Here is a 21,930-nt window from a genome sequence, read left to right on the forward strand (position 1 = left end):
ATCAATGATGTGGGCTTACTTGATAAAAAACTTTTTGAAGTACGCCTACGCATCTAAACAAACTCTGTTCAAAGCATTTTTGTTCACCAATCCTACAACACAGATCTAGATATGGCACATTTTGTAGAGTTAACAGTGGAGTTAAAATAAAATAAAAAATTTCCCTTTTGTTTGAAATATGAAAGTTTGTACATATGTGTCAATCTTTAAAGGCCGAACATTTTACAAACGCCCCCTTTTTTACCTGTACAAACTTCAAAATGATGCCGCTTGTCAATCAAGTTTGAAACAATAGCACCCAGTTTGATTGACGTGATCGTCCGAGCGTGATCTGGCCAGGTCCGCGGATTTCTGTTAACTAGCAATTAACAACATTATCTTTGATATCTTCCGTCATGTATTAAAAGGGGGAATTGAAAATTGATTTTTAAACATTACCAGTATTAAAATTGGTTATGAAAAATTATTATTCAGTGATTGTAAATACGCACAATTTATATTTGAATGATGTTGAATGTGTGTGACCTAATAAATTCCACGAAAATGCATAGACAGCTCCAAAACATATCAAATTTTCTTTTTACAACAAACGTACAATATATGCTACTAAAGCTATATTTACTGGTAAGAAGTTGGTGTGTGTAAACGTCACTCCATGGAAAAAGAAACTCCATTAATTTTCGACGTATAATGGCTGTCTTTACATTCCACATTCTTACCGGTCGTATGGTTTTCTTCTACTATTATAATTGTTAAAATTAACTTTTGAAACAATGTCAAGTGCTAAACACAGTGTACTGAGTTATACTTTTATAGCAGAATTGATTTATACTGCATTTTTTCAATTGTGCTTTACACACGTGTGCTTAGAGAAAATTGTAAAGAAAGCCATTATACGTCGACAAGCTGTCCATGCATTTTCGTGGAATTTATTAGGTCACACACATGCAACACAATTCAAATATAAGTTGTTTTGGAGTTTTTTGCGTTATGGTGAAGAAGCAACGGAACCCTAAAGGAAGGAAAAACCACACATTTAGGTCGAGCAAGAAATTTCCTTTAACAGCTAATTCAACAAAAGAGATCAGTTTAAGATTTTCTCTTCATTTATTACCTCATTCGTTTCAAGATGCTTCTACTCTAAGACTTGCAGTTATGAAGCAGAATGATCTATTTTTGTGAACCATATTACCGTCTGAAAATTAAAAGGAGATTGAAGAAGATGTGCAAGTTTGTCTTTCAGATATGCGTGTACAAAAAAGTCATAAATAAAACATGTACATGTACAACATTTCAAAAAATATTAGGGTAATTTTAGCTGTTGAATGTCTACTTCCATTATCTTACTTGCACATATACTGAGTATTTTCTCCTTTGATTTCTGATAAAGATAAAATACAGCATAGGCACTGACAATGCAAAATCACGATCTATCTAGTTTAAATCAGTTTGTGCCTGCATTTGAATACATGTATGTACATATTTCTTCAATTTTTTTTATACCTGCCTTCAAATGCAATATTCGGTAGTTTTCAGTTCATAAAGTGACAAAAACATTCAAGTTTCCATAATTAATGATGTTAAATGGCTCGTCATATTTCAATTTTTCAAGGTTACTTTGCACAGACTAAAATCTTTATTTACCGGTATTATGATAGCATGGACTCCGTAAATCAACTTCAGACATCAAAATAGTTACTTTTCATCATTCAACAAATCTCGTTTGATTCTGTCAGTGAGTTATGAATCTGCCAATTATTAAGATGTGCAGAGTAAACTTTCCATATATCGTAAAATTTGTTGTTCCTTCTTTGCAACATAAAGATTAACAATTACATTAATTTAATGTAAAATTACTCTAATGAAGAGATTCGAAGAAGGACGTTAATATATTAACATGTATAATTATCGATAATATGTTTTCTTTAGTATATCATTACAAGACTTGAAGGTAGTGATCATGCATTAAAGAAAATTTACATAACCTGCTAGATATATTTTTTCTGCAATGCTCGCTACCTTCAAACCCACATGAAACACATAAAAAACTTGAAGTGAACCCTTAACATTGTATTTTGTACCAGTAACCCATTTTCATCATTAAGTCTATACTTTAAATTTAGCCTTGTGGTTCTAGGAAAAACTTGTTACCGGTATGTACCCGTAATGTTCCATGTAATATTACATGAACATGACTTGTGCTCATCAACAACTATCAGTCTTCACTGAGCTGACCTAACAATAGGTTTTACTATTCCACTCAAAAAGAAAATAATTCAAATTCAACATTTTAAAACAATTTTATTACTTTGTGGAATCGATTCAAATCTCTATCCATGTACACATGTGAACATAAATGAAAGACAATTATCTTCTACAAAGCAGCTCTATCTCATTTAAAAAGAACTAATTCAACATCAATGTACAGTAAAACCATGTCCCTTTTGATTTTTGTTTCATTCCTTAAAAGCTCTGTAATCCTATTATTCAAGACATTCACATGACATTAATGACCAATCTTTGATATCCAAATAAAAGCAAATAAAATTAAAAATTGTGATGCTGATGAAAAAAAAAATCAAAACAAAGGGCAAGAAAAACACAAATTAATTAAAATCATCAGGCAGTTTTTTCAGCTCTGGTAGTACCGGTAAACAAAGACTTTGGTTGTCATGATCTTTCATGGTAGATAAACCAAAATAAACAAACACATGCCCGAGCTCTTTGACAAAAATGGACAAACAACAGAAAATGTAGTACGGTAAATGATTGAAAAGGCAACATGTGACCTGAAGCAAAGCAAGAGATTCTTTCTTCCATAAAAATATCAAGTTTAAATCTTAATTATGGCAAATGCTTTCTTCTTACCTAGTCAGTAAGGTTGATGAAGGCAATATGAAGGGAATGTAAATTTCTGTTGAATTATTGCAGAAAAATATGTCTATAAAAATATAATTTGATAAATACTCCTGTTTCTTTTTCTGCACAGTTTTGCCAAGGTAATTAAAAATGCCTCAAAAATAATCTTCTCAATATTTACACGATACATATTTGAGTAGATTATATATTAAATTTTTTTCTTTACAACCATTCAAACATGTCTTTTTACAGTGGCCCATTGTGTTACATCAAAACTTTAAGGTACCTCACTTCTTGCCACTCAAGGTCTGTACAAATACACTCGCACACAATGAAATTTACAACCATACTTAAAAAAAAAGGTGACATAACTCTGAATGACTCTTGAATTCAAAATGAAAAAAAAATTACAATTTTCATATCATACATGCTAGGTTATTTCTGCAGTGCAGTTTTCAGTTCTATCTTTTTTTCAATTACATGTATTAAGGTTTAATATCCTATTTACTGGTATATATAGAAAATATTTAATGCTGAGAAAATACTGTAAACATATTCAATTTGGTGTGTACAATATTTGGCGGAACATATTTTTCAAAAAGTATTTGTGAATTTAAATTAGCATATACATGTATTTTGATGCACCTATATTTATAAATATATGCTTGGCATTTATCAATGTATGACTCAATGTACTTGATCGAGCGGAAGCCGTTTTCAGCCAAAAACACTAAATAAAATACACAGCCAAATGTAAAATGTTTACAGCAAAACATCCTATATACAAATAACATTAACTGGATTAATTGTGATGCTGAACTCCAACTGAGGCAATCAGATCTACATTATCTTTTCCCGATAGTTTTACAGTGCAAAAAAAACCATATTACAGCACACAGTAATGGCAGTATACCCTGTGAACAATTAGAAATAAATACATGTTACATGTTGGGACTAAAGTTCTTTGACATTTGAAAAAGTAAAAATGTCAATCAATCAAGGTAACAAAAGCGCCACCTGTATTAATTAGGACTTTAGCATGTAACTTGTAAAAAGTGAAAAATAATAACTTAGATAAAAAAAATGCTGGTAGAGGTTGCAAAGAAAAAACAAAACCAAAGAGAAACTATATATAAACAGCAATTTAAATACATGTATGAAAGATATTGTAGACATGGAAAAGTTTACAAACTTAAAGATCTGCATGTTAAGCTTTGGCATTTTTCAAAACCGAAATAATAATTATAAATGTGTCCGACTCATGGGCATTAAATATTATGTAAAGTCATTTGCAAGTTTCCCCCAGGTAAACCTTTCCACTATTACAGTACTAAAAATCTGTTCAGATCAATGATAGTGATAGAAAAATAAAACTAGGGTGGTTAGATTTTTTAAAGTAAGATTCCTCTCCTGTACTGTGTTCAATGTAATACAATGTACATGTCAAACAATTATTCACTACTATTTCATTGATATTTTTTAAGTATTGAACTCATAATTAGAGGTAGAATTTTTTTCAAATATCTGAAGATGTTTCAAATGATTTGGAACACAAATGATCATTTTTGCAAAATTCAGTGCTTTCACCTGAGAAATTTCATCTACCTGTACAGGTACTCTGTAAATCATGGTCAGTCATAGAAGTGAATTAAAACCAATGTCAAACATGAACATAAGGTTGATACTTTGAGATTTTGTCTTTAAAATATCGTCACAAATCTTTTCATGAACAAAATGCGCCGAATGCATGATATGCACCTTTTGGAGACATGTTTGTAACAAAATAATGAATGAGATTGATGAACTCGATATTAACAAAAATGATTTTCAACAACATGAAATGTGATGATGAACATGTTCTATATGCACACTTCCCGATAAAATCTACAGAGTAAAAATCACAAAAAAATATTTATTGCATTGATCCGGCAATATCCCTCCGTCCCCCCACACACGAGGCTATCACAGTCAAACGTTTTCCATGGTCATGTGAGGACAACTAACCATTGGCAGCCATTACTGGGGTGGGGAGGAACACAGGCTGAATTTTGTTTATCGCTGTCCGACACACAGGGCACTCATCTAGTCTATCAGCGCACTCCGAGCAACACACCATGTGACCACAGGGGCACAGTGTGGTTGAAATTTCTTTGTCCATGCACACACGGCAAACAAAACCTTCCTGAATTTTCTGCAACTGATTCTTGTACATCTACAAAAAATTGAAGCAATTTTGAATTTTAACATATTATAATTATTACCGTTATGATGCTATTATATAATGTATTCAAGATATGGAAATTTCTGGCTGAATATTGAAAATTATCATTATGTATCATAACTAAATAGGTCAGGCAAAATCAAATTTATTAAAAAACGTTGATCATGTTTATGATTTCCTTTCAGAATTTTAAAAATAATTCAATGCAGTGCATGAAATACTTTCGTAATACATGTATATTTCTGGAACATATGTGGAAGCATACAAGAAGAAAACCTAACATATATATGTACCATATAACACATTCCCAAAATCCCAAACCCTTATTGACTCCTTTAAAGAAAACCCCTATATGAATTAAGTTTTTTCCAAATCATTTGAAATAGTTAAACTGGGGTTTATTAGGAGGAAATGTCGACTTCAACTGCCTCATTAATGAGGAAATGCATTACACATACATACAAGTTCACATACTGGATAGTTGAGGTGGACTTTAACCCCCTAGAGTAGTGATTCATACTAGCTATGTCATTATCTTGATCTTGATAATTCTAAAGATCTTAAGTGTACCTTGTATTATTTTCCCTGTGCTCAAAGGTCAAGCAAAGAGTTGTTCAGTGTCCAACTTCTGTACAGACTTATTATTAGTAACAAAGGGATGTGATCAATTGATCATGCAAGCATATCATGCCTAAACTTAATATTAAATTTCTGTTGTCATTTAACCTATTTTTATTCTCCAAATGTACCCCTTGTTCCGGTATCATGATAATCTTGACATCATTGTAAACAATTATTTCCTTATAACATGACAAAATACACGTCATGTATGATTTACATTGATTGCAGGCACATCCTATTATCATATAATAATGACCATGTTGATTTCCAAAATAGTTTCCCAATGGCTAAGTATTTCAACTGGCCACAATTATTACGAACAATAAAATATGAAGAAAATATTTACTTCAAATGTGTCTGTCTGTGACAGACAAGCAAATACCTAGCACTTAAAAGTAGGTTGCATAGATAAAACATTTTTATAAAAATATGACATGACTTCATTTTTTCTGTGAGAATTTCCAGTTTTAAATAACATACAGTATTTCTTTTTATCTATGTATCATAAAAATTCAAACCCATAAGCATAAATATTGCATGGATTCAAATAACACGTAAAATTGGGTCAACACAGTATATAAAACGTGGCCTTTTAATAGTCTTTCATGGAATTGCTTTCATTCCTTTACAACCCAACATCTGACTCATACAGCAACAAAACACTGCTGCCCTTTAAAAGTACCAGGTATATTGGGGTTATAAAAAATAAAACAATTCTGAGACTCTCATTCCCTTTTTAGCAGGATACAACACTTCTTATGAAAATTATCCACATTCTAGTACATATATATGTGTAACCTTATTTAATATACAAACAAGTGTTGTTTAAAAACTTTCAGATTTCTTGGAATTTTATTTGCATCATTACCTCAAAGCTACTTGAGACATCCTGGTTTTCATAGGTGGTATCCATTTCTGATTCGGAGTGACCTTGGCCCTGATCATCCAGACTCTGCTGCGACATGAATATTTTCCTTTTTGTGCTGTCGTAAACCTCTCTAAAGGTGTGCTGCACATCAAACACGTAGTTCATACCTACACATATAAAAAAAAAAAAAAAAACATTTCAAAAGATGTCTTAAAATCTGTTTTCACATATGGGACTTGTATTTCAAAGAAACCCTGATAAAACATCAAAATTCAAAAGCAAAAATACTGGCAAATAACAAAATCTCATGAATAAAAGTTCCTTTTTCATAAGTAAATTGTTTTGGATTGCATGAGAATAAATGTTGCAGTTACATGTAACAACCTATCTCAGACCTTGGTATGTTAAAGCTTAAATCAATACAGCATCAATGTCCTCTAAAGCAGCAAGAGTTACTGAATTAAGTACACTGATCCCCTGTTGGTGACCACCCAATAATCAATGATGTTGAAACCTTACCAACTGAGTTGTTCTCCTTGAGGAAGATGGAGGCCAGAACTCCCTTCAGATCCTGACTGACCTGGGAGAATACCTCGCTGTTGATCGTGTCACACCTGAAGAATGAGTGCATCTCCGTGATGCTGCGGTACAGAGCCACTGCTGCCTTACAGCTCACCATCTTGAACTCCTCGTGTGTTGTTTCTCCATCCTCGTTGAACACACACAACAAGCACTTCTTGCCATTGTGGACGGCCTTCTGAACTATTGGGTAAGGGAATCTACAAAGAACACCGATGAAAATGACATAACTGTACATGTAATGTGTATCATATCTTACCCTATTATAATTTTCAACAATCATTACTAATTTAAGATGCAATCATCAAATTGATTCCCCCCCCCCCCAAAAAAAATATCCTGATCCTACCTTGAAAACTCTGTCATGTTGCTGTCATAAATAACAACACCCTCTGGCCCCACCCCCACCACTAAATCCTCATTTGCTTCGTTCTTGGCTTCATGGTACTCCATGCCATATCCCGGCAGGGCTGAAACCTCTTGGATTACCCTGTATTCCGCTGAAAGTCGGCACATTCCCCGGTAATTGGCATGCTCGTATGCCAGGTTGGTGAGGAAATCATCGGAGGATGAAACGATTCCCTGGATTAGGTTTTGATAGGACAGAATCTGTTGCTCAGTGTTGGCTTGGTTCCCATGCTCCGCCTGGGCCATCAGAGCCATGATTCTGACCAAATGGTCTTCATCTGACACCAACAGTTTCTTTTCCTTCAGCTCCATGCAAATTTGGAGGTAAAACTGGTGTCTGTAATTAAAATATATACATCTTATTATGTCTGTAGATCCTCCTTAAAGTTACCTATTTCCAATTTTCTCTGTCACATATCTAACAATTTTAGTTATCTCATTATGTTCCTTACTAGGTAATTGAAATGGTTTTCAAGATTTATTACTCAACAATGAATATAGGCAATTCCAATTTTTTGTATTTCATCAAAAGTTTCATATATTTGTTTCTAAAATTTATAATTTTTGTTTGTATTTATTCATCAAATGTCCTAAATTTGATTTAATTACTATAACAGCGGATAAATAATAGGTATTTATTTTCGTCCTCAATTTTAAAGTTTAATGACCTGAAAGTCATCGGTAAGTAATGTCTGATCATACAGTGCAACGCATCAGAAATTTTTCCATACTGGGTCAATAACTTTAACAATTGTCAATTCACAGTGCACGGATGAGGTAAGCAGATGAGGTAAGCAGCGAAAAAAAAATCACAAGGAAGTATATTACCTTGTGATGGTTTCGTTTTCTGAACGTAATCAAATTATTCAAATCTACATATATATGCATAGATATATGAATACAATTAAAGTCCTTCATTAAACTCACTCAAGCTCATCCTACACAATGAAATAATCTTGCATTGTGCCACTTACTCATCAGTCAGAGATTTAACTACAAAAAGACTTCTAAAGCTAAAAACAACTGTCCGAATTGATAGGCAAAACAACAAAACCATCAAAAATGTCTTCTAGATAAAGAGATTTTCCTTTGCCATGAATAAATCCACTAGATCGGCCTTATTATGTTCTGTTATCCATACATGTTATTACTTATGGAGTAACATTACTAATTTAGAGGCATATGCTCGGTCGCATCAACACCCTTAGCCTCGATCTAGATGTTTGTAAATTCAGTACACTTATAAATTAGAAGGGTAGTTGATCTTTAACAACTTATTGATTAAAAGCTAATCAATAACAAATGTCAGTTCCAATGAATTTAAAACTACCGGTATACAACTTGATTTCAACACTTAAGAGTTTGTTAGTTGATCTCTGAGAAGTTCTCTGTTTTTTTACAGTGCAAAGTTCAACTACCTGGTGTCTGATAGCTGATAATGGCGCTGCAGTGTATGCCAGGGCTCTCAGCTGCTTGTTGAGTGTATAATTCACTCAGGTTAAAGTCCAACCTTAAACTTCCAATGACCACAAAACAAGGGAAAAATTCTCTTTGTTTAAACCTAGCTGGCAAGACGTGACACCAACTGCTAACCCCCCCCCCCCCCCCCCCCCAACACACACATAGTTGCAAAAACCCAGTGTATTTTAAACTTTGATACATGTATTGAACATGCCATTAAATCTGAAGGCCATCTCGCAAGGTTTAATTGTTGGCCTGCTTCAAAGCAAGAGGTTTTTTTTTTTAAGATTCTGACCTCCTTATACCAGGGTACATGTACTAGTCTGAGTGAATATGGAGATCATAGCACCTGTTGATGCTCTTAACATCTTTATCATGATCAATCATAGCAGTGAGAATTAACATAATAAACAGAGCAGGTATTAACCCTTCCTATTCTCCTCACTGTAGGACTGACATGTGTTGAACTCTTTGTACACTTTCTGTCCATAACTGCATGGTATTTACACTACATGGAATATCTAAACAGCCTGAAGGTCACTGGGGCCAGCAATGACCACAAAGCTGTTCTATTCCTTTCAATGGAAATAACAAACAGGTGATCTACCTTTAGTGAAATATATTGTAAATATCCCAATATATTTTTTTCAAGTAAATAAACAATTCACATAGCCAAAATGGAAATGTTTTGAGAATAGTGACAAGGCAAAAATATTTTTTCTATTGATGAGCACACAAACAAAAGAAAATACTTTGAAATTCAGGATTCAGCTACATAACCATTGTGCATATTCACACTTAATAATGATCGTGATGGTAATGATTCAAGCTCAATTTTAATGTCTGGTCCATGAATACTATAGGTATATTTGCAAAAGGTTGAAACAGGTTATATTCATACGACAAAGTGCTCCTGGCCACTGTTAAATTTCAATACGGTCAAGTACACGTACCCTCTTCATTATCTCTACAGTAACTCTCTTTTTTTTTATATATAATATGCCAATATTATGGAAATATCTCAAAAACTGTATTCATCCTTATTAATTCACATCATGCTAAAAGATAATTTTCAAGAGACCGAATTAGAAAACTGAAAACAACATAATTATAACCATCAGCACTCCCACATCTAGTGACGCAGGTATATATGCCTGGCCAACTCAGATTTCTCCTCACTACAACATAACTTGCTTGGCATATAATCTCTGCAGCAGTCAACAAATCCAACTTCACCTGCTACCTCTTCATCAAACATGTTTACCTAAGTTACCTTTCTTCATCTTAAAACAATGAAGAAACTAAATTAGCCCTTATTTCAGAAGAGGAAAAAACTACCTAGCTGCAGGTACTAAAAAACCATTCATACATAATTATAATTTACCTTGTTTTTTCTTGCAAAAGCATGTGGGGCTGAACAAAAAACTTGACTCTCAGTTGAAACCGGAATGGTTGGGGACCAGACAATTGTCGGTCTATTCTGTTTCTCATGTTCAGCCATAGGTTCTCCCCTTTATTCCCTCTGTACTGCAAGCCAAAATAGTCCTTCTCCGAATAGTCTATACCAAGCTTTTCACAAACCTATTAAAAATAATATTAAATTTCAGGCTTAATATTATGTATTCAACAAATCAGGTTTATTCATTACTGGTCTAAAAGTATGGTACTGTAATTTGCATCATCTCAAGTTTGCAATGATTACATTAGCACACACACACACACACTAATAAAAGGTCTTAGTACTTCTGTGACCTAGAAGTCGATATACTGATTCAAGAATTATTATTGTACATAATTTGAATCTGATCACATCTATAAATTTACAGAAACATGAAAATAACAGTTTAAACAACATTAGTAAACAGTACTAAGAGAACACTGAGAAAATGATTTTTGATACAGGCATCAATGGAAATAATATTTCAATGAATATCAGCATATACTGTTAAAAATGCATGTATACACTTCAGATATTTAGATTTTTTTAAGTGTCTTTTGATAACAAAAAACCTCAAACTCTTTTGATTATGTACAGTCTAATCTCATTATCACAGACTTCAACAAACGTTTAGATGTTCTGGGATTCAAGATACTGGTATAGTGGTTGAAATACATTAATTAAGAATCAGATGTTGGAACTAACTTGCAAATGACTTTGACATATTCTTGTCAGATATTCTTGTGTACTGATAAGCTGTATAGCTTATAGTTAATAAAGAACTGACAAATGATAATTGAAATAACAAAATTTTGAGATACTAACAATACAAGTGTTTTAACTCTTTCATAAAAAGTAAATTATGAAAAGATTTTATTATTTTAATTAAATTTAAATACCCATAACTAACTGTTTTGCAAAATAATTTTATTAAAAATATGTAACAAATATCCGTATACACCCTAATCATAAATAAGTATGTTTATGTTTATCATTTTGCCGCTCATATATACATAAATTTACTCTGTTTTCTTGCACAAAGAAACTCGACCTGCAGTAACAAAGACTCGGTGGAGATAAAAATAGCACTGACATAAAGGGCCTATCGATTTGTTTACATAAAACAGCTGACTTAATATACTGTATTCTAAACCATTTTCAAACCTTTAATGTAAGAATTTTTATCTCTAAAGCATCAATGCAAAATATGTGAAAATTAAGTTTGACTGAAAGAGGGGAAATGCTAAATCTAGAGAACTAAGAGAAGTGTATTGCACAAAGTTGGACTTTGTACCCAAGAAACATGGCGACCTGCTGTCATTCATGCAGATCTTTATTTTCAACAAAAAAACGGTACTGATTTGACAACACATTGTGTATAAATGAAAAAAAAAATAAATAAAAAAAAATACATGGTTTTATATCTTAATTAAAGGGAAAGAAATGCAAAGAACAACAAAATATCAAATGTTTCATACCTTTTCCAAGCATTCCTGTCCATTTGCTCTGAGATCCACTTCAACTTCAAGAACAACAGAATTCGGTTGCGAAACAAGGCACCACAATTTGGTCGTTGACATTTTGTTATCTATAATAATTATCAGTCATTAAAGATATAATAACTAGAAATCTCATCGCTATCCGTACGTCTTAACGGTTTCGTTCATACAGTCAATATACGGAATACATCACATGCTCTCTCGGAGATGGAATAAAATTGACCAATCACAACGCTTTTATTAATAGAGGCGGGACTACAGGTAAACAAACGAACATGCAACAACACTCTTATTAAATATAATACCCAGCATGCCCAGGAGAAAAAAAAGTATTTACGAATTATCAACTACATACGAGTGAACATAAATATTTTTCTTTATTTTAAAATCTCTCTCCCTCTCCCCCCCCCTCTCTCTCTCTCTCTCTGCTTGTGCGTGTTGCATTATTAATTTATACTTTGTTATCCAATGCTTTTTTTTTTGTTATGATTTTGTAATCATGTGTCTTGAAAAATTCTCTCTCTCTGAATTTTCTCAAGGTAAAAATCAAAAGAAAATGCCATTAGAAAAAATACAGAAAAATACAGTTTCTACTAGAATAAGCTAGTTTTGTTATTATTATTTTCCTCCTTATTTCCTATATTTTTCCAGGGAAAAAACAGGCACGTAGCAATATTTTGAAGTGGGGGGGGGGGGGGGGGCACATCCACAAAAACCTGACAAGCAAAAACAGTTAACTTCTCAAAATCATGAAAATCTTAATAAGAGGGGGTGGTGGGAGGGGACAGAGAGCATGGGCCACCTGTAATATAACATCAATTTCACTGTTAATTTTCTTTACTTTTACATACTCCCCCCAAAAAGGGGGGGGGGGCTCCATCTTAATTTACTTTTTTATAGCCCCCCCCCCCCCCCTTGTCTAAACAAGGCCGAGTTTAACCCTTCCGTGACCTTTTCATGGATAGTGACAAAAAGAAGTACTGAGCGAGAGGACTTGTATTAATAACTCAGCAATGGACATGAACTGAAAATATCAAAATCACACACAAAATGAAAAGTAAGTATGGCCGATATTATATACATATCATTGTATACTTGTTAAGGCGATACTGCATATGAGTTACTTGTAACTTGTTTTTTTGTTTAGGGTTTTTTCTTTCACAACTTTAAACATTAGACTGAGACCAAAGTCTAGGATATATAATTATATTGCTGAGTACAGTCCACTTACAAGACAGTTTGCCGTACTTTATATCGAACTACCAGCTATATACGATACACATGGGGTGTTTTGTTTGTTTGATTTTCTTTTCTTTTTTTTCTGCACTTTAAACATTAGACTGAGACAAAGTCCAGTATATATATAATTATATTATAGGCCACTTACAAGGTTTATCGTACTGTTGAGCGAACTACCAGATATATCGAATATACGCTTGCTCTCTCTCTCTCTCTCTCTCTCTCTCTCTCTCTCTCTCTCTCTCTCTCTCTGCTTGTGCGTGTTGCATTATTAATTTATACTTTGTTATCCAATGCTTTTTTTTGGGTTTTGATTTTGTAATCATGTGTCTTGAAAAATTAATCTTATTAAATTCACATAGTACCGATAATAGGTCTCGGAATCTCCTGACAAACTGAATTATTCCTCGGAACCCCCTCCCCCCCCCCCCCCCCCCCCATTTCGATAAATTTCTGAATCCGCCCGCGGTTATCATTTAATTTTGACTGCCTTTGGTTCTTACTTAAAACGCTGAACATTACAGTCTTGAAAACACACTATGCGTACCATAGTTCTCTTACAAAAAACTAAGTACGCGATGTTTATTGTAAAATACTTTTAATGTACACGCGAATCCAGAATTATATCCAGGGGGATGGGGGGGGGGGTCAGAGGGATAACTTTTTGGCCAGGTTGGGGTCTATTTTCTTGGTAACTAACTAGATGAATATAAAAAAGTTGAATAATTTTTAGGAAATGGGGGGGGGGGGGGGGGTCATGGCCCTCCCAAACCACCCCTTTACATCCGTATATATGAGGTATACGATATACAAATTAATTGTATTTATTTAAGTTTTTGCAACTTAAAAATCCTTTCGATCATTAAAATTTTTATACAATCCTTCATACTTGAATAAGGATTATGAAAATATAATACACATATGTTCTTTTTCGAAACCCTGAAGAATATTTTATATGTACAAATTTAAATGCCATCAAGATAATTTTTGTACGTTAAAAAAACGTAACTCTCGCGATATAATCCGTATCTTTCGCGAAATATTGCGTAACCTTCGCAAATTTTCACAAGTAAACGCGAAACTTATGCAAAAAAAGTTGTGCACAAAACGCAATTATTAAATATCAATTCGGTATCAAGGGCAATGAATGAAAACAAATGCGTACCAAAGTGTTGTTTTTTTTATGTTATAACTTTTACTTTTATTTTTTTTTTCCAAAATAGTTTTCAGAAGAGGACTGCTGTCTGTACTTCTTTTCAAAGACAGTTTTATATTAATGACCCCTTTTATCATATAAAAATTTCATCGTAAAAGTAGATTGATATTATATAAATAGTGCCTGTTTGGGAGGGTAACAGTTGAAATTGACACCCCGAGAAAACCATTGTCAACCGACGCGAAGCGGAGGTTGACAATGGTTTTCGAGGGGTGTCAATTTCAACTGTTATCCTCCCAAACAGGCACTATTTATTTTGTTATACTGAATGTCTTTTTTAAAATTTTTAAGAAAATTTTACTGCTTTTATATAGGAATAACGTGAATTCTACAGCGAACCGTACGCGCATAATTTTCGCGCATGTAACATTTTTTAATGTTACCCGTTGCCAAGTGCGTTGCTAACGCTGAAAGTAATATAAAATATTATTAACTGCGTCTTAACCAATCAGATTTCAGTATTTAACATGAAAGTATAACAAACTATATTATTTTGGCTTGACGAGTTCTATAAAAATGATAGCATTTTCGAAGTTGTTTTAAAATATAGATCACATTTGATGAAAAATCACTCAAATTCATTCAAATATTTATTATATCAAGAACAAACATAATTATTAAAAGATAATAAGGAGGTATACAGTAAAGCGTCCTTTTCAATCTTTTTTTTTCGCCGACTCTAGTGTGCGAACGAGAATAACATTTTTTTTTTACCAAAATAAGTTGATATAAATACAGCTTGGGGCATATTCAAAACCTTGTAAATGACTTAAAATTGATATACTTTACTTATATGTCATATAAACACGAACATTAAAAGATTTATTTGTGGAATTCTGTATTTATTAATGCTTAAGAACTTGTGAATTTGAATTCATTAAATACTTTGTATTTATGAATATAAGTAGTGGCTCGCCGACAAACATTTTGCATTTCTTCGGAGAAACTTAAAGATTTTTTTCCTATATACAGTTACACATTAAAATCCCCTTACCCTGTTCTTTTCGTTCGTCTATCCGTTCCTTCGTTCTTTGTGCGCCATATGTATTTTATCTTTGATTCGATGAAAGATAACCCGAACTTTCTAACAAGTTATCAGATCAAAAAAAAGCTGCATGTACAAGTTCATTTCATTTTCATCCTCCCTGTTTCTTTATGGATCGAATCACAAACCCTTCACCCTTTAGATCTATGACTTATATGCATGCTTAACAAAACGATTTTCCTTTCCTTGAACAATAATGCAAATATTAATCATATTTGACACATATATATCTTCATTTTTAAAAAAAACGGAATAGGCGCATCTTTTATCAGGTGAAAATAAGCTCAATTTGAGAATGAGTTTAATTGCAAGGATTAAATCATATAAATTTAAATATTTCATGCCCGATTGATCTTTAGGACAAATGCGTATTAAATTGAAAGGTTTTTTATCAGTCCTTTGGAAGAAGCTATCTATAAGGCTAAACGGTAGTACTTATCGGAAACTCTTTGCTTGCGAACACGCAGGAAATTAAGTGTAGATGTAAATACTACCAACAACTAGTAACGGCGAGGCTCAAATATAAGAAACATACTCTGAGTACTTAATATATAATGTCCCTGGATGCTATGAGGTAGCCTTCGCTTATTGCTGAGGTCCTGAAAACAATGTTAGATAACCCGTTTTACATTGAACTGCTCAAAAGGAATCCTACTAGAAAATGCCAATATTTTCACAATATTGCAACTGGTTGTTTAGAAGTAGTCTGCATACTACTTTTACAGTGTGTATTCTCTTGTATTTTGTTTTTCAACCAAGTCAAAACCCATTTCCATATAAACTGATGCTTCAAAATAAAAAAAACCCCAGAACATCTTTATATCTAAGTTAAAGGTAATTAAACTTTAAAAGAATGTTAGTCTATGCAATTATTTATCCAGTTAAGATAATGTATAGGCAGGTGTATTTATATAAACAAACTAAACACACTAACTAAACACCTTTTTAGAGTTATCACAGTTTATTCTGGTATACTTGCCACATTTCACACTTACCCATTCATACAAGGAAAACTCAATCACAGACATGATTTGATACAAAAAAAAATACTAATAATATAACAGTTAAAATAACTTATAACTCTTAAAGACCTCAAAACAGTAATTGGTGCCTTCATAGTGTATTTTTATAGCATTGTTTTCACATTTCCTCTTCACATTTTGTAATCTTGTAATGTAATGCCTTCAAATAGATTTCACAAGTGTTCATAAAATGAACAAAATTATATTAAGTGGACGGATTTGGAAGGTATTAGTCAGATCTAGGAGGGTGCTGATACAAGTCCTGCTGGTCCCTGTCCCAAAGCCTGACCTCCTACAGTGCTTTCCAATGGTTTAAAGCCAAGCTCTTCTGTGGGTATACCAAACTGTGTAAGTTTGGCCTCATATGTCCTCAGTAGATCATTGTGAGCCTGCAATTTACAATATTCAATATGAGTATCATTTTACATTAATTTCTAGTGAAAAACTTCTTTGAATTTTTTTTTTTAAGATTTGAAGTTATCTTAAAACTTGAAAATGAATTTGTATGCTTTAATATTTTTCATTCCATCTTACTTTGCAGACTCGAGCCAGCTCATATTGTAGATCTTTGATAGCACTGTTCTTGGAATCAAGGACATCCTAAAAACAACATCAGAATGCAATCATTTCTTCTGATCAAACTCATATTACAAACAAATAAAAAACACCATGAAATGGGGTATTTACACACACATTTAAAATAATATTTATATTAAAATCCAACAATGAAAATTGTTTATTTAATTTAATAAACTTACCAGAAAATGGTTTGTAATTTAATACATGGTAAAAAAAATTTGGACAGATTTTACAGTACCTCAAGTTTCCTGGTGACAACAGTGAGTGCTGTGGGATCGAGGTTGGAGGCGGACAGGACCTCATTGAGTTGGGCCTCTTTCTTCTCCAGAGTGTCAGCAAGTGCCCCCAGTTTCTTCTCAAGAAGGAGATTCTTGAAGTTACTCTTCTGCTGCACCTCATGGATGGCCTTCACAAACTTCCTGTAAAGGTCATCTCTCTCATCCTGAGTCTGTTTATCAAATTAAACAAATTTAATAATATAAAATTATCAACACAATTTTTCTAATTTTTTATACACTGAGATGAACTCACTTACAAATACTAGTATCTTACAAAATTTGTTTTTGTTCTTTTAAAAACCCTTGTGAACTTGCCATTAAAAATTGTCTGATGCATTAAGTTCAAAATTAATCAAACTATTGTTTCTTACCTTTTCAAACCTTTGTTCCAAGACCTCATGCTCCCACTTGAGGGCCCTTTGTTCCTCCTCTGTAACCTTTAGCCTGGCTTTTGTCATCTACATAAAAAGTACAATTACATGTACATAAAAACTAAATAAAAAAATCAAATTCAAAGAGATGAAAGACAAAAAAGTTGTTTTTGTGAAAGTTTTGTTGACTCATTACATCCAGCTAAATTAGACACATAGGTTAAAGTACATGTATATTGTTTTTATATTACATAAACAGAAAGTCTTCCAAGACTTCTAAAACCTACTCTGAGGGTTTCTTTGTCCTTCTCGTAGTTTGCTAATTGTTTCTTCAAGAGATCCACTTGTTCTTTGGCCTCACGGAGTGGCTCCAGTAATCGCTTATTTTCAGCCATGACTTCTGCTCTGTCTTTCTCCATGTGTTCATACTTCTTCTTAGATTCTTCAACTTGTTCCTGTAAATGAAATTACTCTGCTAATTTCCCCAATATGTCAAAATGAGTAGACACTACATACTTATTTCTTTTTACTTCTACATTTTTGCTTGAAAATGAAAAAAAAAAATCCAAGCATGTAGAATTTTGGGAGAAGACAAAACCATGCAGATAGAAAAATTCTTGCTTCAAAAATACATAATCATCACTGGCACTAAAGAAATGTCAAGAGTTTCTCAATGTTCAATGCAATGATACAAAGTTACAAACCTTCAGTGTGTTGATGAGAGACAGGTTATTGAGAGTGATATCATTGTAATAGTTCTTGATGTCTGTAAAGGCCTTCTCATGTGTTTTCATAAGTTCATTAATCTGGCCATTCTTCCTTTCTTCAATTTCATGGATTTCCGTCTTGCGCCGAAGATCTAGTTCATCTCTCAAAGTTCTCATCTTCTTCTCATATTTGGCTTCAATTTCTCTTGCCTGTCTCTCAAAGTCACTCCTCAGCTGAGTGATCTGTTCATCATGTTTCTGTAATAACGAATAAAATTAAGTGAACTTAGACTAACTACTTATCACTTTTAAAGATGAAGAACAGGAATTTCAGAAATAGTTAGTACTACAATTCACGTCAATACAAGCTACATCAATAATAATCAGTAGTTGATTTTCACTACATTGTACTCATATCTTTAGCAACAAATGTTTGTCTTTTCTACCAGACCATCTTTAAGCAAAAATCGCATGTACAATAAATCAGCAAACTAGATGCACAGGTTATAGAGGAAAAAATAGCTACTTGACAAGTTGTGTATTTTTTTCATCAGTCGGTCTGGAGATGGCAAACAAACAATTTTTAAAGGAGACCCTATGAAAAGAGTAAAAACTAGTGCATATTTGTTTCAATTAGTGTCTTACCTTTTTAAGATTTTTGATGATGTCCTCATGGGACAGCTCCTCCTCTTTGAGGGTGACTTTGAGGCCTCGCTTGTCTTTCCTCAGCTTCTTTTCCTCCTCCCTGTGATCCTCCTGAGCAAGTTTGAGGGCACACACATTGTCAGCCTTCAGGTCAGAGATGTTGTTTTGATGCTCAAACAGCAAGTGCTTCACTTTTTGTTTATAGACCTGAAAAAGAGTTTTAATGTTATAATATAAAGATTTCTCTGTTCTCTCAAATATCTGATATCCCTTTTAAACATCAGTGTAAAATAAATGATAAGCTAAAATAATTTTTCTATATCAACAATCTAACCTTAATTTCTACTTGGTGTCTTTCTTCAGCATCTTCCATCTCTCTATCCTTGTTTCTGATTTCTGCTTTCCTTTCCTCTAGCTGTCGCTTTGTGATCTCCCAGAAAGTGTTTACTTTGTCCCTCTCTAATTGGAAATAGTTTCTCTCTTCCCTTTCACGATCTAATTCCTCTCTTAAACGCACCACATGCTCTTCCAGCTGCATGATATAAATAAATTCATTGTTTACTTCAAAGATACAAAGATGCTCTTACAAAAACAAAAATAGCAAAAAAATCAATGAACAAATGTAGTGAAGAAAAGTTTCTGTTGCACTCATACTTAGTACTATATATATGCATTGGCCTTTTAGCATTCATTATCAATAACCGATATGAGATCCTTTATATACTCAATACAAATTACATGTAATAAAGTCAAGAAATCTTGAATATACATTTAATTACAATCAGGGTCTTAAACTTGGACTGTATCAACAATAGAAATTAATTGCATAAAAATGGCAAATAAACTCTGTGCCATGTACCATAGGTAAATTCATTCTTCTGCTTCCTTTGACGTACTGATTTTTTTGTCATCAGAATCAAACCAACAATTCCATGTAAGTTTCATATGTCTACCAATTTCATGTTCTCTAAAGAACAAGTAAAAACTTATTTTAAGAATATCAGACATTTAAAAGGTAAATAAAGCATTATTATGCTTGTAGTTAAATCTCTGACATGAGAAAGTTTCTTAAAAACCTAAAACATGAACTCGGACGTCACAATCAGTTTTTGAAAAGGGAAAGAACTCTGCATTAAAATGAATTGAACCTGAGAGGCAACTAATGATTAATGAAGTTCTAGTCATTAATAAATCAAATATTGTGGTACATTATTATTTATATACTGGAGCTTAAAAATTAGATACAATTCATTAGTTAAAAACACAAAAACAACAATGTATTTTATCTATCATTCAATTATTTTTTAAGATTGATGCATCCATTTGGTAAATCAGGCTAATTTCTTGATCTATCATATTGATACAGATGGGTTATACCGAGCGCAGCGAGAGGCGGGCGAAGCCCGCCTCGCGAAGCGAGGATTAATGGTAACACGTATATATAAGAAAATCATTGAAAAATGAAAGTTGAATCGGGGGTACTAAGGCCAAAAAAATTTTCTTCCAGCCCTGGGCGCCGCCATATTGGCAGCAATTTTGTTTTTAAAAAGTTAGTTCGATCATTGATTGACTGGTACTTATCGATGTTTATTGCCCCTAAACACGATTAAAATTTTCTAGTGTTTCAATAATAGGTAATTTGAATTAAAAGAAATAAAAGAGGACACCAGATAAGCTTCAAAAGTGCTTCAATCAAGAAAAACGAATAGTTCTATTTATATCTTATTAAATTATCAGATGGAAAATAAAAACATTACCATCAAGAACTGAACTTTTAGATACTAAATAAAGTATTCGATTTTATTACCGCGTTATTTATATGAATTAAATTGATAAACAATGAAAGAAGAAATTTTAAAAAAAGTTCGGAATAACGTTACTCTCTTCGGCTATTTCCGAAGACAAAACGTGTACGTTTTACGTCTGAAACATGATGTCATAATGTAGATTGAGCACGCGACGTTTACTTAAACTTTAGCTAATGATTTGAGTAGGCAACCAGGCGGATCCTACTGAGTGCGTTCAAATAAATTTTGATCTACAAAAATCAAACTGCACTGTGTTATATCTGCGCTCGGTCCAACGGTCACACCGTTTACATATTATTTTATTATTATATGCTGCACTTGCCTCAACAGCCACGATGTAAAACACTTTATTAGAAACTAACTGTAAACAAGATTGATACCTGTTCTTTAGTCATCTCCTCTGTGGGAATGCCATCAATGACTGTTGGGGTCTTAGCCTTTCCTGACTTTTTCCCCTTCTTCCCTTTCTTTCCACTTTTCTTTTTGGGAGGCTGTTGTATAAAACATGCACAAAGGTATAGTGACTTAAAATGATATATCTTAGAAATAATGGTAATATATCTGTCAAATTTTCAAAATATACAACGAGTGCCAAATCCTTCATTCGATTAATCGGCATGGAAGATCATGACAACTTGAGAGAATGCTCATTGGTATGTTGATTTTTTTAAGGAGTCTTTATTTTAAAAGCTATAACGTTAAAAGAGGTAAAGTTTGTTTCCCCCAACAGATGTACTTTATCTTAATCTATAATAATTGTATTTTTTTTTCATTTGCAAATAACAGTAGAAAAAAGAATTAACTGAGTTTGTTGTACTTACCATGTTTACTGAGCGACGTTAACCAATATCAAAATGGCTTCTAATGTTGTCCAGGCAACAATGCCCGGATGTCAATACAGTATCGCTTATGCCATTAAAGAAATACATTTTATGATTTTATCATGCACCATTATCGATATCTATATAGCTATAGTTTTATATCTGATCAATTAAGTTGTGATAAAATTTTTATTGATATTTCTTAAATGCATCTTGTAAAATTTATTTTTAATGATATAAGAAAA

At 32.9% G+C, this 21,930-nt stretch overlaps 2 protein-coding genes across 2 annotated transcripts; both read right to left on the bottom strand.

The window, feature by feature from the left end:
- Nucleotides 1-2,507: 2,507 nt before the first annotated feature.
- Nucleotides 2,508-12,151, bottom strand: LOC128188629 (E3 ubiquitin-protein ligase MYLIP-like). Its single transcript, XM_052859792.1, has 6 exons — nucleotides 11,934-12,151; nucleotides 10,402-10,598; nucleotides 7,498-7,893; nucleotides 7,089-7,348; nucleotides 6,570-6,736; nucleotides 2,508-5,071 (listed from the first exon to the last, which is right to left on the bottom strand). Exons 1-6 carry the CDS (start codon nucleotides 12,033-12,035, stop codon nucleotides 4,859-4,861), a joined length of 1,335 nt encoding a protein of 444 aa, XP_052715752.1. The 5' UTR covers nucleotides 12,036-12,151; the 3' UTR covers nucleotides 2,508-4,858.
- Nucleotides 12,152-16,396: 4,245 nt separating this feature from the next.
- On the bottom strand, nucleotides 16,397-21,779 carry LOC128188070 (dynein regulatory complex subunit 4-like). The gene is made up of 10 exons (XM_052858865.1): nucleotides 21,686-21,779; nucleotides 21,245-21,355; nucleotides 19,391-19,588; nucleotides 19,057-19,263; nucleotides 18,409-18,669; nucleotides 17,992-18,159; nucleotides 17,705-17,791; nucleotides 17,294-17,503; nucleotides 17,011-17,076; nucleotides 16,397-16,865 (listed from the first exon to the last, which is right to left on the bottom strand). The coding sequence occupies exons 1-10, from the start codon at nucleotides 21,686-21,688 to the stop codon at nucleotides 16,716-16,718; spliced, it is 1,461 nt and encodes a 486-aa protein (XP_052714825.1). The 5' UTR covers nucleotides 21,689-21,779; the 3' UTR covers nucleotides 16,397-16,715.
- Between the last annotated feature and the right edge of the window lie 151 nt (nucleotides 21,780-21,930).

The sequence above is a fragment of the Crassostrea angulata genome, chromosome 6, assembly GCF_025612915.1.
Source record: "Crassostrea angulata isolate pt1a10 chromosome 6, ASM2561291v2, whole genome shotgun sequence".
Lineage (NCBI taxonomy): Eukaryota > Metazoa > Mollusca > Bivalvia > Ostreida > Ostreidae > Magallana > Magallana angulata.